Source organism: Xyrauchen texanus, chromosome 26, assembly GCF_025860055.1.
Source record: "Xyrauchen texanus isolate HMW12.3.18 chromosome 26, RBS_HiC_50CHRs, whole genome shotgun sequence".
In the NCBI taxonomy this organism is placed as follows: Eukaryota; Metazoa; Chordata; class Actinopteri; order Cypriniformes; family Catostomidae; genus Xyrauchen; species Xyrauchen texanus.
This window is the reverse complement of record NC_068301.1, coordinates 34,188,963-34,207,738: the sequence shown is the minus strand read 5'-3', so window position 1 is coordinate 34,207,738 and position 18,776 is coordinate 34,188,963. Positions and strand designations below refer to the sequence as shown.

Sequence of the window (18,776 nt, the reverse complement as noted above, 5' to 3'; positions counted from 1 at the left end):
AAAAATATAAATGCAGTGCAAAAAAATCTCAGTAGTCCAAAAAAGTTTGATTCATTTTGTTCCATTTTTTTATTTCTTCTTTTAAATATGGGGTTGCAGCTGGAGCAGCTGGCAGCTGCCCGCGACCCGACTAAGGATAAGCGGTTGAAGATGGATGGATAAATATGGGGTTAAATGTAATATGGACATAAAAGGCTGATTTTAATGCTTGGAAGACAAATAAAGCAACACCAATAATAAAAAACAGCAAACTTATTTGATCACATTATGGTTATCCTGAAGGAAATATGAAGAAATGCATTCATTAGTGGCACATTTCTCAGTCATGTTCAGTGGGTTGATTGATTGAGCTGGTTATGTATCGATGATGGAGCTGAGGAGCATGGGTCGGATCAGGCTCATACATTTGCTCAATGAGCGAGGGGGGAGGCAGGAGGTGGGCCAGTCTAGATCCAGCTCTGGGGGGGTCCAAGTGAGGGAAGAAATACCTGTAGGATAAGAGTGGGTGCGAAGCCAAACAAGCGACAGAAAGGAGATACACCCACAACATAAAACACACAACAACAAGAGAGAGAACAAGACGTGAAAATTGACATTGAGGATAAACAAGGGGAAAAAACTGGTGCATTTTTACAACATGAATGAAAATAATTAAATAAAGTGGGAATTACACAAGGTACTATTCTCAGAGTTAAAGAAATATTCCGGGTTCAATACAAGTTAAGCTTAATTGACAGCATTTATGGTATAGTGTTGATTACCATAAAAAATAATTTTGACTCGTTCCTTCTTTTAAAAAAAAGCAAAAATGGAAGTTACATTGAGGCACTTACAATGGAAGTGAATGGGGACAATTGTTTAAGAGTTTAAAGGGAGAAATGTGAAGCTTATTATTTAATAAATGCACTTACATTAATTCATCTGTTATGTATTGTAGATTACGAGACTACAGGGATTGAAGAGTTATGTCATCATGGCAAAGTTTTGATGCTGGAATATTCCATTAAAAAAAGCTAAAATCATACTGTGTCAAAGTGACATTTAAAAAACTTCTTTAGATACACTGGAGGCCAAAAGTTTGGAATAATGTACATATTTTGCTCTTATGGAAAGAAATTGGTACTTTTATTCCCCAAAGTGGCATACAACTGATCACAATGTATAGTCAGGACATTAATAACATGATAAATTACTATTACAATTTGAAAACATTTTCAGAACTTCTTAAACTACTTCAAAGATTTATCATCAAAAAATCTTCCATGTGCAGTAATGACAGTTTTGCAGATCCTTGTACATTTCAGCTGTCAGTTTGTCCAGACACTCAGGTGACATTTCACCCCACACTTCCTGTAGCACTTGCCATAGATGTGACTGTCTCGTCGGGCACTTCTCATGCACCTTACAGTCTAGAGGCTTTTTCTTTGCAATTCTTCCCATAAGGCCTGCACCCCTGAGTCTTCTCTTTACTGTTTTAAAAGCGGGTAGAATTCAATGAAGCTGTCAGCTGAGGACATGTGAGGCGTCTATTTCTCAAACTAGAGACTCTGATGTACTTATCCTCTTGTTTAGTTGTAAATCTGGCCTTCCACATCTTTTTCTGTCCTTGTTAGAGGCAGTTGTCCTTTGTCTTTGAAGACTGTAGTGTACACCTTTGTATGAAATCTTCCGATTTTTGGCCATTTCAAGCATTGTATAATTTATAACCTAATATTGACCTTAAGACATTCCAGTTTTCTGCATACTGTGGCAACTCAAAAACAAATGACAATGTTAAGCTTTATTTAAGGAAACCATATAGCTTTCAGCAGTGTTTGATTTATCATGATTACTCAAAGATAAGGGCTGTCTCATTTGGAAGGCTGCGTCCTCCGGAGGTCGCATTTGTCGGCCGCAGAGCATGTGAGTGGAGTGGAGCAGCAACAATTTCCCCTCCACGCTCAAAGCATTCTTTAATCACTCCAGCTCCAATCCGGGCTGTCCATTTCCCGCTCCTCGCTCTCTCCGCGCTCCTGGATTAGAGAAACCCCGTTCCGTGTTCGCTCCATGGCAAAAATAGCACCTCACTACCTCTCCACTGTAAAGTTATATCAGTATGCTTTTTAATATCACAACCTTCCATGCAGAAGGTGTATGAAAAATACAATGCACAATACTAAAAGAAAATCTACAATGTGCTTTATTAGAACACTAACATTAGCCCAAGACTAAACAAAATCATTTTTATTGCTTATTTATGAAACATATCGGCAGCATTCTCTGGGTTTGATCAATTAAATAAATTGATAGATGCAAAAAAAAAAAAAAAAACATCAAATTAAAAATATAGATTACAAAACAAAACATTTAAATTATAAATTACCAGAACAAAAACAAATCATCAAATTAAATCAAATTAATAAATTACCATTAATAAAATAACAGTGTAAGACCCATGTATTATTTCTTAATTATTGCCTATTATTTTATATTATTGCACTTCTTTGCACCTCTCTGTGCTGGAGGTCCAACATTACCAAGTTCTGCTAGTTTTTAAATGAGTAATTTATTATTTTAGTTTTTTATCACATTCTTTATATCAGAAATTCCATCTTTCCTTCATTCCAATAGTGTTTAACTTGTGGTGAATTATTGCATTAAGGTCCGTTAACAGGTGTTTTGCCCGTGATGAAGCATTAGTGGAGCACTCTTGGAGCGAGAGAAAACGAATCGGTTACCTAACGTAACCTCGGTTCTCTCTAGATGAGGGAACGAGTATTGCGTAAGCTAGCTTACGCTACGGGAAAGATTAATCTTTTCTGAGATATTGAAGCCAAAAAATTATCCTTAATTTTGTATCATTTGTCAACGCAGTGCAGCAACTGCAGACCTTGAGCGGGCTAGCTAGCGAGCTCATTGGTTGCTCTGCGGCAACTGCTGCAGCCTATAGACGGACTTGGGCGAACTCGCGTCCAATGAGAGGCGTCCGCGCGCTTACCGCATCAAAGCCCGCCAAAATGGGCGTGGCTAGAGTGCATATAAGCGTAGTTCGTAGGCTGGAACCCTGGTTTTCATTGAATGAAGCGAAAGTCGCCGTGGCGCGAAGCACGGCCGGCTCACGCAATACTCGTTCCCTCATCTAGAGAGAACCGAGGTTACATTAGGTAACCGATTCGTTCTCTTACGAGAGGTTCTCTTGTATTGCGTAAGCTAACTTACGCTACGGGAACCCATTGTCAACGCCGTGCACGCCAAGCATCCACTGCATGAGCCCCGGGGGTGGGGGGACCCGGGGGAGCCCTTGTGAGTGGGGAAATAATATTTGGCCGGCAAGAGTGCGGGCCAGTGTGTGTGTAATACATAAGCACATAGTGGGAAGGGAACGACAGAGCGGCGGTGCCGGTCTGTGTGGAATGAGTCCCATCAGTGCCGCTCACCAGGGGAGCTGTAGCGTATTAAACCGCTAGTAGTTTTGCCTGCAGGGCGGGCACTTCCAGATTGTAAAATCTGACAAAGGTGGAGGGGGAAGCCCAGCCCGCTGCCACACATATGTCGTGAATGGAAATCCCGCTGGACCATGCCCACGATGAGGCCATGCCTCTAGTGGGGTGAGCCCTAATGCCCAACGGGCATGGCAGGTCTTTTGACGCGTATGCGGCAGCAATAGCGTCCACTATCTAGACAGTGTCTGTTTCGAGGCGGCGAGACCTTTGGTGCGCCCTCCGAACGAAACGAAAAGCTGCTCAGAGCGTCTGAAAGAGGCGGAGCGCGCAGTATACAATCTCAGTGCTCTGACTCGGCAAAGGAGATTGGCGTCGCGTTCGCTATCGGATGCTGGCAGCGCCGATAGGGAAATGACCTGTGCTCTGAAAGGAGTACCGATCACCTTGGGAACATAGCCGTGTCTAGGCTTTAAAATGACCTTGGAGTCACTTGGTCTGAACTCAAGACACGCAGCGCTGACAGACAGCGCGTGAAGGTCTCCCACACGTTTGACTGATGACAGGGCAGTCAGAAAAACGGTTTTGAGTGAAAGGTATTTCAAATCCACGGATTGAAGCGGTTCGAAAGGGGGGGGCTTTCATAGTTTCGAGAACTATAGAAAGATCCCAGATAGGAACCGATGGGGGGCGCGGGGGGTTCATCCTTCTAGCTCCCCTAAGGAAGCGGATGACCAGCTCGTTTTTTCCCCATGACTGGCCGTGCAGGGGTTCAGCGAACTTTGAGCATACATACACTTTGAGCGTGGATGGGGATCTGCCCTTATCCAGCAGCTCTTGTAAAAACACGAGCAGCGACGACACCCCACATGTCCGTGGGTCCAGGTCTCTGTCGGTGCACCATTTTGAAAACACAGACCATTTTGACGCATAGAGTCTTCTCGTGGAAGGGGCTCTAGCATGTATGATGGTGTTTATTACCCCTTCTGGCAGAGCGACGGGTAGTCGTTGATCACCCACGCGTGCAGTGCCCAGCGCTCTGGGTGGGGATGCCAGATCGTGCCGAGAGATTGAGAGACGAGATCTGCTCTCACTGGGATGGGCCACGGCGCTGTCAGTGACAGCTGCGTAAGCTCCGGGAACCATGTCTGATTCTCCCAACGCGGGGCTATGAGGAGCACCGAGTGACGCGTTTCCCTGATCCTCTGCATTACCTGTGGCAATAGCGAGACGGGAGGGAAGGCGTAAGCGGGCGGTTGGGCCAGTCCTGGGCCAGCTGCGTCCTCGCTTTCGAGAAAAATATTGGGCAGTGAGAGTTCTCTTCTGACGCTAAAGAGGTCTATCTCTGCTCTGCCGAATATGCGCCATAACTTCTGGACTGTTTGAGCGTGCAGGGACCATTCCCCTGGAGGAATATTGTCTCTGGACAGTCTGTCTGGGCCGTCGTTCAGGTGGCCTGGCACTTGCATCGCCCTCAGCGAGCGCAGGTGGCACTGGGACCAACTCAGTATGCGTTTCGATCAGATGGAAGAGGTTCCTGGATCTGACACCGCCCTGACGGTTTAGGTAGGATACCACAGATCTGTTGTCCGAGCGGACCAGGGCGTGGTGACCCTGAATGACCAGGAGAAAGCGCATGGCGCGTACTCGACCGCTATCATTTCCAGACAATTTATGTGAAGGAGCTTTTCCTGAACTGACCATAGGCCAAAAACCGGAGAGCCCTCGCAGACCGCGCCCCAACCCGTGTTGGACGCGTCTGTCGAGATGACTTTTCGGCGAGATACAGCTCCCATCGTCACTCCCCGCTGATACCATTCGGCCACTGTCCAGGGCTGCAGAGCTGAAATACAGGTCTAAGTCACCTTGATCGGCTGGTGGCCTGTGGCCCAAGCCCGGCGAGACATGCGGGTGTTTAGCCAATGCTGAAGCGGGCGCATGCGCAGTAAACCCAGCTGAAGTACTGCTGCGGCTGAGGCCATGTAACCTAGCACTCTCTGAAATTTTTTCAGAGGCGTGAGGCTGTTCATCTGAAAGGACGCGGCTAGTCGCTGAACACGGCGTGCGCGCTGTGTAGATAAGCGAGCCGTCATTGCCACGGAGTCTAGTTCTATTCTGAGGAAGGAAATTGCCTGACTGGGCTGTAGTGAGCTCTTGGTCCAATTGACTGCAAGACCCAAACTGTTCAGATGGCTGAGGAGAACTGTTCTGTGAGACAGAAGCTCCGTATGTGACTGTGCCATAATCAGCCAGTCGTCCAAATAGTTCAGAATTCGCAAGCCCTGACTCCGCAGGGGTGCGGCGCCGCATCCGTGCACTCGTGTAAGTACGAGGTGCTAAAGACAGGCCGAGCGGAAGGACGGCGTATTGATAAACCTGGCCGTCGGCGAATCTCAAGAATGGCCTGTGACGGGGATTTATCTGAATCTGAAAGTAGGCATCTTTCAGATCGAGAGAGATAAACCAGTCCCCTGGCGGCGTATGCGCGAGGAGTTTCCTGATTGTAAGCATTTTGAGCGGTCTTTTGCAAGCACCTTGTTCAAACCCTTGAGATCTAATATTGGTCTGAGGCCGCCGTCTTTCTTGGGAACAAGAAAATAACGGCTGTAAAACCCCGACTCAGCTCAGCGAAGCGGCACTTTCTCTATGGCCCTTTTGCACAGAAGGTTTGCTATTTCTGAGCGAAGCATGCAGGCTGCTTCCGTGTTCACAATAGTTTCGAGCCGCGCTCTGAAGCGGGGAGGGCGGCGATCGAACTGTAGCAAATAGCCCTGTTTTATTGTGCTTAACACCCATTTGGATATCCCTGGGATAGCTTAACGCTAGAGGGTGAATGGCCAAATCGCCCTGATTGCTGCACACAGCGCGCTGAACAGAATGTGTGAGCGCGCTTACTGTGCTTATGCATGACTGCTCGCAGACAGCAGGGACAGGCTGTTCTGTGAGTGACTTCCCGATTGAGGTGAATGGGGAAAGAGTCACATCTGTTAAGTGATGCTTGCGAGCATAGTCACGGGCACGGGACTTACATACAGAGAAGTGTTTGCTGGCCGTGTGACAGAGCGGGCAGAGAATGGAGCGCGCAGCGTATTCGTGAGCGCGTATATTGACTCTAACACTCGAGCAGGCTGTGTCCGCTTTATGTGAGTGGGCTCTGATCGGGACACGGAAGTGTAATGCTTGTGTGTAGAGGTGAACACTGGATTGTGGGCACATTTTCTACACATAAGGCTGGTCGTGTGACAGAGCGGCCAGAGAAGGGGCGCTGCGCACGATTACGTGGGCGCATTTATTGACTCTAACACTCGAGCGGGCTGTGTCCGCTTTATGTGAGTGGGCTCTGATAGGAACACGGAAGTGTAATGCTTGTGTGTAGGGGTGAACACTGGATTGTGGGCACATTTTCTACACATAAGGCATGTTTGCTCTTTACAAGATTTCCTTGGGTCGCCGTGAAAACGGCGTTTGAGTGCAGGCAAGCGGGCAGTATCACCAGCTTGTTGGCTGCTGAATCCACCACTGTAGTAGCCTGAGAGAGGGGACTGACAGGGGCGAAGCTTTGACGGTGGTCCGGCCGCGGCGGACTGAGCCGTCGTTTTTTCAACAAGGCTAGGAGGACTTCGGTTGCTCAGGTTTCAGCGCAACCTTAGACCGAGGCCCGCGGGGCGGCGGTCTGCGGCGGCTGTCTGAGCCTGATCGAGGGCGGCCGCCCTGTCGACGCTGAGAAGTTTGACTTTGTTGAGCTGGGCGCTGTGAAGAGGCTCGTGCAGGAGGCTGGTCACGTGGGCGGCCTGCAGAGGAGCTAGCGCGACGCGGCAGGAAGAGGTTCATGGCTTGGGTGGCTTTCTGGACTTCTGAAAAGTGGTCAACAATGCCACTCACCACGGAGCCGAAGAGACCGGTCGGAGAGAGCGGTGCGTTGAGGAACGTGGAGTGCTCTGCTTCTCCCATGTCGGCTAGTGTTAGCCACAGGTGTCTCTCGGTCACAGTCAGCGAGGCCATGCACTTCCCTAGAGCTTGGGCTGCAGCTTTGGTGGCGCGAAGGGCGAGGTCCGTCGCGCTTCTTAGATCTGTAACAGCCTCTGGGTGCCTGCCTTTCTCATCCCACTCCCGAAGAAGGTCCGCTTGGAGGATCTGTAAGACGGCCATGGAGTGCAGAGCAGATGCGGCTTGGCCGGCGGCGGAGTAGGCGCGGCCAACATAGGCAGAAGTCGCTCTGCAGGCCTTAGACGAGAGCACTGGCTTAGACCGCCATCTCGCGGAGGGCGGGCAAAGGTGTGCTGCTACCGAATCCTCGACCGGGGGGGATGGAGGAGTAGCCCATCTCGGTGGCGCCGTCCACCGAAGCGAGAGGGGTGGAGACGTGGGAACGGATCCTGGCCGAGAAAGGCGCGTTCCACGAATTTGCAAGCTCAGTGTGGAGTTCCGGCAGGAAGGGAGCGGCCCGGGCCGCGGGTGTTGCGCGGCGACGGCTCTGAAGAAAGCAGCCGTCGAGTCTGTTGGGAGCCTGCTCAGGGGGCGATGACCACTCGAGCTGAGGCGGTCGACGGCCTGTGTGAGGAGGCGCGTTAGTTCCCCTTCGATTCCGGCGCGGGTCCTGCTGGATTCCTGGCCCGAGGAGGAGGCGTGGGAGCCTGACCACTCCTCGCTGTCCGAAGCCATGATGGAACAGCCCTTATCCTCTGCCTCGTCCTCCGAGATGGCCGCAGTGCGGCCGCTGGGCAGCAACTGCATGTCCCGGGGGGGCGGGGAGGGTGAGAGCGATGCTCGAGGGAGAGGCTCCGGCGAGGCAGTCCCTTCTATCACTGGTTCTGGCAGCCTTTGGGAGCGGCGCTTTTTCCTGCGCGGCGGAACGGAAGGCGGCCGGCGGCTCGGTTCTGAGCGCCGAGTCGAGCCCGCAGGGTCAACATCGAAGCTCCTCGCAGAGGTCGCATCCGCCTTCAGCGAGGGCGAGCTCTGCATGCCCCAGTCCCAGGCAGAGAGCGCAGATGATGTGGCGGTCTCCGGCGCTGAGAGGGGCGCGGCATGAAGCGCAAGTGGTGCGAGGCATCTTAAAAAAGATGCTCGTTACTCTTTTGTGAAGTTCGTTAAGAACTAGCTTGCTCTAAAAAAGGATACGTCGCCGGATGGCGTAGCTCGCAGGATGGCTGAAGGTGGCGGAGACGGCCGGCTTCGTCGAGCGCTGTCCAAGCTTGCTAGATGCCCCTCGAATGGCGACGCGGCTTCCAGATCAGAGATGCGAAGAGCTTCGCTGAAGAGATGAAAATCAGGGTTCCAGCCTATGAACTACGCTTATATGCACTCTAGCCACGCCCATTTTGGCGGGCTTTGATGCAGTAAGCACGCGGACGCCTCTCATTGGACGCGAGTTCACCCAAGTTCGTCTATAGGCTGCAGCAGTTGCCGCAGAGCAACCAATGAGCACTGCGTTGACAAATGATACAAAATTAAGGATAATTTTTTTGGCTTCAATATCTCAGAAAAGATGAATCTTTCCCGTAGCGTAAGCTAGCTTACGCAATACGAGAGAACCTCTCGTAAGAGAACAATGACCCGCTCCTCGCTCCACTCCGCTCACATACTCTGGTCGGCCGCATAAGTCATCGAGACTGTCTCGTTTCATAAAAGTGAGAAGGAAACTTCGAATGCGACCTTCTTTCACAGGAATTCGGAGGATGCATGAGGTGTATCCTTCGTGTGCACTCACAACTCACAATTCGGAAATGTCTAAAACAATTATGCTAATTTGCCCGTAAATATCATGTTCACATGCAAGTAATATTAATTCCCAAATTGAAGAACCTCATAATATCTATAATTATATTAATAGATAATTAAAATAAAGTATTAGACTGAAAGTACACCTGTAAAATCTATTTTCTTTTCATCATTAAAACTCTCCTAAAATGTACCTCATTCATTCCTTTCTAAAGGGACTTTGTTCCCTTCTCAATCGAAGTGCTCGTGTTTGCTAAAGAGTGGCGTGTTGTCATAGCAACCATGTTACATTCCGTTTGTCCTACGAAGGCCGTTTCGTTTAAACAAGGCTTGTTTAAAGGAGGATGCTTGGTATACTGCATCCTTCAAAGGATGTGTTCTAGCTAGAGTGCAGCCTTTGAAACGAGACACAGCCAACGTTGGAGTGATGGCTGCTGGAAATTGGGCCTGTTTAGATTTGATCAAAAATTACTTTTTCAAATAGTGATGGTGCTGTTTTTTAACATTATTAATGTCCTGACTATACTTTGTGATCAGTTGAATGCCACTTTGGTGAATTAAAGTACCAATTACCTTCTGAAACTGCAAAATCTGTACATTATTCCAAACTTTTGGCCACCAATGTATAAAAATAAAGGTCTACTCAGAACAATTTAAAATAATTTTACATGGTCTCCTTGCATGAGGACTACACTATTCAAGAGAGAGGTTATTTGAAGTGCTGTACGTTAGAGAAAGTAAAGACTCAGACATGACAATCTTAAAAACAAGTTTTATTTGACCAATAAACACTCTTCAAGAGTTTTAGTTCCTTCTAGATCTGAATTTCTAAAGTGCAGCACATTTTCTCTATTGATGGGGAACTGGCATCTCGAGCAATTAAAACATTTTGCAACTGGCTATGGCTGCCAGCCTTTGATTCATGATGCAGGTATTCATACATCAAGACTTTGGATTGGCACATGCTTTTGATGATGAGATGGACATGGTTCATCACTGACTACTGCACTGCAAAAGCCGCTTGGTTTTAAAATCAAACTAACAATCTGTGCATACATCCCAGACTAGATACTGCATTATGGTTTATCAGTTTCATCCAATCAACAAATTAGAAAATGTGTTAATGACAATTTTGGAGACGTGTGTCTGAACAGAACTGGGCAGAATTAGACACACCGTCTCCCTCTATTGTCCACACTGCAGAATATATAGTGAGTAACAATAACACTAAACTAAACAGCAAAAATATGTATATGTGAATGGCCCAGTTCACATTTTAGAAGACAGGGAGGGCATTTCTTCTTTTCTTTTCTTTTTTATAGTTTTGCATTCCCTTTGCAATTATTTTGGGTTCCCTCACAATATCTTTATCTAGCCCATTCAAAAACCAAGCGTGGTTTTACTATAGCAAACATAGTTGAACTATGGTATTAACTATAGTAGTGAAAAAGGAAAACCAAAATTATGGTAATAAAAATAAATTATTCTGTGAAAAAAAAAAAATATGTTATTGTATATTTTACCATTGTTCTTAAAACTGTGGTTCGAAACTAGAAACTATTCGCCCAAAACTAAATTAAATAGTTTAATTTTTGATTCTAGAAGTTTCAGAATGAGTCTGTTTATAATTTGTAGGCATACATCATAAAACCTTTTTTTTTTTTCTTAGCATTTTATTTGAGGACTATTTTAATTATTTTAATATTTCTTATATAAAATTAAATTTAAGTCATATTGAGGCCCCCTTGGAAGTGTGCTTAGGCACCCAAGTGGGTCCGGCCCCCTGGTTGAGAACCACTTATGGGCTCCATAATATTTCACACAAAAAGAAAAATTATTTTAGGACAATTCGATTTTTGGCATTGTGACTTTTTTTCATGACAATTACAAGGACTACCCCATCCCCTCAATTCTCAATACTGTAATGCAAACAGTAATTAACAAAAACATTAAAATAGTGAAACATTCACAAATCATGGTAACGTTGGTTGTACGGTCTATAATTCATGCTGATTTAAAAATCAATAAAAAAATAACTGTATGGTACTGAAAGGAGGGGTTGGGGATGCGTAACTGTCCTGGAAATGCATCATTTTCTGTAGATATTGTGATGTAACCTATAAAATGTAACCTGGACATTTCCTAAGATTCATTCATATACTGTTGAAAGCAAAGGTTAAAGGAAGTTCACCAAAAAGGGAATATTCTCTCATCATTTACTCACCCTCATCCCATCTCAGATGTCTGACTTTCCTCTGCTCAACACAAACAAATATTTTTCGAAGAATATTTCATCTCTTTAGGTCCATACAATGCAAGTGAATGAGTAACAACATTTTGAAAGTCCAAAAATCACATCAAGGCAGCATATATGTAATCCATTTGTCTCCAGTGGTTAAATCCATGTCTTCTGAAGCAACATGATAGGTATGGGTGGAAAAACAGATAATATTTTAAGTCCTTTTTTGCTAAAAATTCTTCTTCTTGCCCAGTAGGTGGCGATATGCACAAAGAAAGCAAATCACCAAAAACAAAAGAAGAACGTGAAAGTGGAATTGATAGTAAAACAAGGACTTAAATAATGATCTGTTTCTCACTCACACCCAACATCACTTTTGAAGACATGGATTTAACCACTGGAGTCTAATGGTTTATATGCTGCCTTTGTGCTTTTTAAACATCAAATCTCTGGCCACTATACACTAGCATTGCATGGACCTACAGATCTGAAATGTTTAAAAAAAAATCTTTATTTGTGTTTAGCAGAAGAATGTAAGTCATACACATCTGGGATGGCATGAGGAGTAAATTATGAGGGAATTTTCATTTTTGGGGAAACTATTCCTTGAAGGCCATTGGTCCACATGCACCCCAAAAGGTGGCAAATCTGATATAAAGCTACCAACAAATTGAAGACATGATGCCAGTTTTCAAACATGACTAAACAAAATCTTTCAGGTAGAAGTGATTTTTTGATGTGCACATGGCAAAATGATTTCCGTTTTGAACCATGAGCTTAAGTCTAATTTGTTCAAGAAAACAAAAACTTAACAAAACAACATTAGTTACGTGCCACTGAACAGAATACACAACAGGCACAGTTGCTTTATCAGTCACATGACAGATCCAGGCACCATCACGCATTTCTGTTGGATTAGTAGTTGGAAGAGTGTACAGGTGTCACACAGTGCACGGGGAGGGGTCAATGAGTTCTTGGTCCAATCCCGTGCATGTGCATGCAGCAAGCAGCCAATCAGCACATTATGCCATTAGCCTGGCATCAGCTGAGATTTTTTTCTGTTAAAAATAAGACATAGTTATGTATAAACCACAAACAGCACAACTGTTCAGAGAAAAAATGCAAATACAAATCATCAAATGCAAATAACACTTTTACGAAAAAATGCAAACAAATGGTCAAATGCTAATAAAAGTTCTACAGCATCAACTTATGCAACATTTTCAACTGCACAATGATCAAAAGCCTCAAAGGAACGCAAGGGCTTATTCACGTCAAAACCGAATATTTGTTACAAATGAGATTTTTAATAGAAACAATGGATTCCTGTGGAACTATTCACTCCACACACAATGTAGAAAGTAAGGCCATGTTAAAATGGTTGTCTTTTATCTAACAAAATGACGGACAGCATTTGTAATTATCTGTAAATGTTTATAGAATAAATACATATGTAAATTAAAATATTTCGGTTAACAAAACCTACAATATATTCCATAAATCATCAAAACATGGGAAGAACATAATGGCATTACAGTTATGTAAAATTAGAAAAATGCCTTTAAAACATTAAACATGTTAATCTAATTAACTTTACGGAGTAAATTTGTTTGTAAAACTGGGCCTCCTCCTGTACAGGTGTGAAACATATTTTTTTTTGCCCAATGAATGTTCATTTCAGTCTTGGTGTGAACAGACATTTAGTTTTTTCTTCTCGAATTTGGAGTGAATAGTCCTTAAATTATAATGATACTGCATGACAGCAGTTTGTAAACCAGAAGTTAAAAAAAAAAGTGTCAGATATACAAACTAAATTTGTGTATAATAAACACAAATATATAAATACAGTGCATTCAGAAAGTATTCAGACCTTCATTTTTTCAGACTTTGTTATATTGCAGCCTTATGCCAAAATGCTTTAAATTATTTATATTTTTCACACCAATCTACACTCCATACCCCATAATGACAAAGCAAAAACCAGATTTTTTATTTGATGGACAAGCTTTGCACACCATGATTTGGGGATTTTCTGCCATTCTTCTTTGTAGATCCTCTCAAGCTCTGTCAGATTGGATGGGGAATGTCAGTGGACTGGTCTCTCCAGAGATGTTCGATTGGGTTTAATCCAGGCTCTGGCTGGGCCACTCAAGGACATTCACAGAGTTGGCTGTGTGCTTGAGTCATTGTCCTGTTGGAAGGAGAACTTTTGGCCCAGACTGAGGTCCTAAGCACTCTGGACCAGGTCTTCATTAAGGATATCTTTATATTTTTGCTTTTCTTCAACCCTGACAAGTCCCCCAGTCCTTGCTAATGAAAAACATTCCCACAGGATGATGCCACCACCACCATGCTTCACCGTTGGGATGGTGTTGAGAAGGTGATGAGCGGTGCATGGTTTCCTACAGACATGACGCTTGGAATTGAGGCCAAACAGTTCAGTCTTCATTTCATCAGACCAGATAATCTTGTTTCACACAGTCTGAGAGTCCTTTAGGTGCTTTTTTATGTGTCTTGCACTGAGGAGAGGCTTCGTCTGACCACTCTGCCTTAAAGCCCAGATTGGTGGAGTGTTGCTGTAATGGTTGTCCTTCTGCAAGTTTCTCCCATCTCCACATATGATACCTGGAGCTCAACCAGAGTGACCATCAGGTTCTTGGTCACCTCTGTAACGAAGGACCTTGTCTCCCAATTGCTCAGTTTGGCTGGGCAGCCAGCTCTAGGAAGTGCTTGTTGTTCCAAACTTCTTCCATTTAAGAATTATGGAGGCCACTGTGCTCTTGGGAACCTTCAATGCAGCCAAAATGGTTTTGTTGCCCAGATCTGTGCATCGACACAATCCTGTCTGAGCTCTGCAGGCAGTTCCTTTGACCTCATGGATTGGTTTTTGCTCTGATATGCATTTTCAGCTGTGAGACCTTATATAGAAAGGAGTGTACCTTTCCAAATCATATCCAATCAATTGAATTTGCCACCAGTTTACATGTTGTCAAAGTGTAGAAACAAGTCAAAGATGATCCAGAGAAATTCAAGTGTCATGGGTCAAGGGTCTGAATACTCCTGTCAATGTAATATTTCAGTTTTTTTCTTTTTAATAAATGTGCAATGTTAACAAAGATTGGATTTTTGCTTTGTCATTATGGTGTATGGAGTGTAGATTGATGTGAAAAATATAAAGCATTTTAGCATAAGGCAGCAACATAACAAAATGGGTTCTGAATACTTTCTGAACTGTGTATATCGTGCAATCATAGCAACATGATAAATAAGATTGAGCTACATAGTTAAGACCACGATAGATTCATGTACATGGCCATTAGATAATAAACATCAAGTAATGTAAAAAATACAGAGCAGGACGTGTCCCAAACAAGTCAAGATGAAGAACAATTTAAGATTGCACAACGAGAAGCAAAGTAATTCTGTTTTTAGTTGCCTTCACAACTTGCCACATTAATACACAAATATGATATGTGGTCACAGGTGTGCGAACAGGTATATCGGCTATTTTACAATGACCAGACTTTTTGATATGATTATCCAAATAAAGCAATTATCACATGGTTATTTAATATATGAACTATTTTTGTTGAATTTCAAGCAAACATAACAATACTACAAAGCCCCTTAGAGGGCAGGGTGAGAATTTGTTTTCTGAAACAGTTTTGCATTCCCTTGCGATACATTGTGTTCCCTCTGAATAAATGTACCATGGTTTTACCACAGTAACCACATTTAAACCTTGTATTTGAAACTACATGTCATATGAACAACCAGTGTGTAACTCTAATGAGCTTAAAGAACACATAACAGAGTAACAGTTCTTGGTTTATTTGGAGGGAATCAATGAACTCATTCAGACCCAACTGATTCAGAAGTCTTTTTAATTAACTAAAGAGAGCCGGTTCATAGATTTACTGCCAACTAGGGATGAACCAATAACAATTTTGTTTGTTTTTTTGAGAACCAGTAACGATATACTTCCTTTTCTTTACTCACCGATAATAATACTGGTTTATTTGTTTTATTTTATCATCAAAACTTAACAAATTAATTAAAACTTAAATAAAATGATAATAGAACAATTAATTCTCAACACATTGTACTTTTTTTTTTTCAGAATCTCACAGCACATTCCAAAATACAGCACAGGAGTTATAAGTCAAATAAAGTCCTGCATAACAGAACATCATAAGTGAGAGATACTGCTTCAATATTATACAATTACTATTGATTTATTATTATTATCATCATCAATAGTAGTAGTAGCAGCAGTATTATTACAGTGAAAGCCCTTTCCATTTCTGTTTGTTTTCAAATAAGTTTTCACCTCCAGAAAACCAGTCCCTACGTGACTCAAAGTTATTATTAAACTGCAAACGGCTGCTATATAATTAAATAAATATGTAGTCTGTATGAAGTGAATTAGCGTTCTGCTCGCAGTATTCTGCTACAAACAGAGAATGAGAGTGTGAGCAAAGGAGCACGTAAGCATTCAATGAGCACGGTATCCCTACTAAAAGAGACGTTTGATAAGCAGCGGAACTAGCAAATGAGAGCCGTTATGTAAACACCTGCAACATTAATGACTGCAGGCATACAGAGCCCCCTTGAGGACAAATCTGTAATATTATTTTACAACCTGAAACAAACTGATATAGAAAGAAAAATGCTCCCGGCAGAGTGGCGCATGACACTGCGAAATTCACCAGCCAAATAGAAAATGTACCTATATTTGCCGCTTGGTGGATGCTAATTTCAGTAGTAATATATTGTTATCTTTTTGTCCCCATTTCACACGACCATTTAAATCAAGCTTTTATTTTTCAAGTTTGTGTGTTTTTGATGGCAGTTTCTCACCTTCGGATTAAAGGTTTGATATGTGGCCCAGTTTGATTATTAAACCCCAAAAAGCTGTGATTTATTTAAACAAGATAATAGTCTGTATGTCCTGTGCACTTCAGAGCGCTCTGCTCTCTGTCAACTACTACACACACACACACACACACAAAGCACACAATGCCCATGACTCTGCCTGCCAGTAAATGACAGCCAGCTTCCCAAATATATTTTGAAGCACGCAGCACATGCAGATTCTATATACATTTCATTAGATCAGAGCCTTTTGCAGTTTAATAATCACACTAGGACATATCACAATTTCTGTTTGATTAATTGTACATTCAAACATCATCATTGTCTAATGTTTACAACCCAAATGTTTTGGTAGTTAACATTACAGCAATTTTTAAATGAAAATCCTATTTTGCACTATATAAATACTTACTTAAGTTTTATTATACTAAAATATTTTCCAGGACAAATAATTCTTTTCCAGGGCATTTATGTATTTTTCTCATTTACCATGACTGGAAAACTGCATTGTAAAATTCTGTGTTTCCCAAGTTTTTCAGGACACGAGGGAACCCTGACTATGGTTTCAATACAAATATTATGGTTACAATATGTCTACTGTAGTAAAACCATGGTAAATTGTGAGTGAACAAAACTTCTTGCAAGAGAACACAAACAATTCCGAAGGCAAGCAAAAATACACTGCCTGGCCCAAAAAAGTTGCGGTTAGGATTTAAATAAGCAGATATTTAATAGCCTATGATTGGATCATTATCGCATTAATTAATGTTTCAGCTGGCAACAATTCTTTTAACCCTAACTGATGCAGTGTGTAGCTTCTCATTTATTAAACAACCATGTGTTTCAGAAGAGGCAAATTATTGACCTACATCAAGCAAAAAAAACAAACACAACAAAAGGAGATTGCTGAAATCACTGGAACTGGGATAAGTATTGTCCAACATTATTAAAACCTGGAAGGATAGTGGTGAACCGTAAGCTTCATGGAAGAAAAAAAATCACGAATTATCGTGATCGGAGATTACCAAAATGCTTGGTTTCTTATGGCCACAAAGCAAGAGCATTTCCACATGCACAATGCGAAGAGAACTTACAGGATTGGGACTAAACAGCTGTGTGGCCATAAGAAACCACTTGTTAGTGAGGCTAATCAGAAAAAACTACTTACATTTGCTAGTGAGCATAAAGATTGGACTGTGGAGCAATAGAAAAAGGTCAAGTGATCTGATGAGGTCAGATTTACCCTTTTGGAAAGCGATGGGTGCATCAAGGTAAGAAGGGAAGCGCATGAAGCGATGCACCCATCATGCATAATGCCCACTTTACAAGCCTCTAGAGGCAAAGTTATGATCTGAGGTTGCTTCAATTGGTCAGGTTTAGGTGGTTCAACTCTCCCGACATCAATACAAGATCTCAGGCAAAAATTAATGCAACTCTGGATGGAAATAAATGTTGTGATGTTGCATAAGGTTGTCGAAACAATGCCATGATGAATGCATACCGTTATCAATGCTAAATGTGGTCCAACAAAATATTAGTGTATGCAACTTTTTTTTTTGGCCAGGCAGTGTATTTCAGAAAACAAATTCCCACTCATACGATACCATACCATGATCGTGCACCTAAAATAAAATGTGATAACAACTTAGTGTACCGTTACCATGATACAAATCTACAGATACAGAGATTTTGGTCAAACCACCCACCCCAATATCACAGCACCACCACATACCTCCCAGCAGAAGCTGCCCCAACAACCATCTGGGCAGCTCCAGAAACGCTCACAGCGCTCAGAGCTGCAGTGTGTCCTGAGGAGCCGTTTACTGGACTTCCATCTCCTCTCAGGATCCCTGTGCACTTCCAGTTATCCATGTAATTAGCTGCAGGGTTTAAAGACAACATGTAACAGCTTTTACAGTGCAACTTCTTTAATGTGAATATTTAGTGAAACACGTAATGCCGTGATATTTTTAGTTAATATACATTTTTACGCTTGTACGGCCTTGGTTATATCAATGGAAATGTATTTTATTTTAATAAGAGATTATTTTAAAGACCCTATCAAATCGCTTGACAAGCAGTTATTTTCTACGTTGAGATATTTCCTATTAAAGAAGGAAATATCAAAGAGCTCGACCCTGGTATTAGAAAGAGGGACATTCTCATTCTAGAGAGCATTTGATAAGGCAAAAAACAGTGTAGAGCATTAAATCTAAAAATGTTTTGGTCATACCCCCATTTGAAACTTCATCACAGCCTCTTCATGCATTCTACAGCGCAGTGAGCGCGCCTGAAAACCCAGAAGGATAAAAAGGTGGAGGAAAAGAAATTGCGCACAATGGTTCTTCAGTGTATTGTCACCATGGCTAATTTGTATGCGTTAAAGTGAACGAGATTTGAGAACAGGGCAGTCTTCCACTCACCCGTTACAATACATCAAAGCCAAAACACAGTTTGAAAACCAATGGGGTCAAGCAAGATAAGTCATCAATATTTATGGACCATTTTTCAATAGGAGAAATTAA

At 43.0% G+C, this 18,776-nt stretch overlaps 1 protein-coding gene across 2 annotated transcripts in view; it reads right to left on the bottom strand.

Annotated features, from left to right (window-relative positions):
* Positions 1-319: 319 nt before the first annotated feature.
* The window catches only part of LOC127619870 (nucleoporin SEH1-like), a 31,092-nt gene continuing 12,635 nt past the window's right edge, over positions 320-18,776 (bottom strand). Inside the window, exons 8-9 of one of the 2 annotated variants that reach the window (XM_052092888.1) lie at positions 17,984-18,131; positions 320-488 (exon numbers count right to left, since the gene is read on the bottom strand). In XM_052092888.1, the coding sequence (XP_051948848.1) occupies positions 320-488; positions 17,984-18,131 (317 nt within the window). Of the gene's footprint in view, positions 489-9,921; positions 12,435-17,983; positions 18,132-18,776 lie in introns of those variants that run through there. The other variant, XM_052092889.1, reaches the window with a different exon arrangement.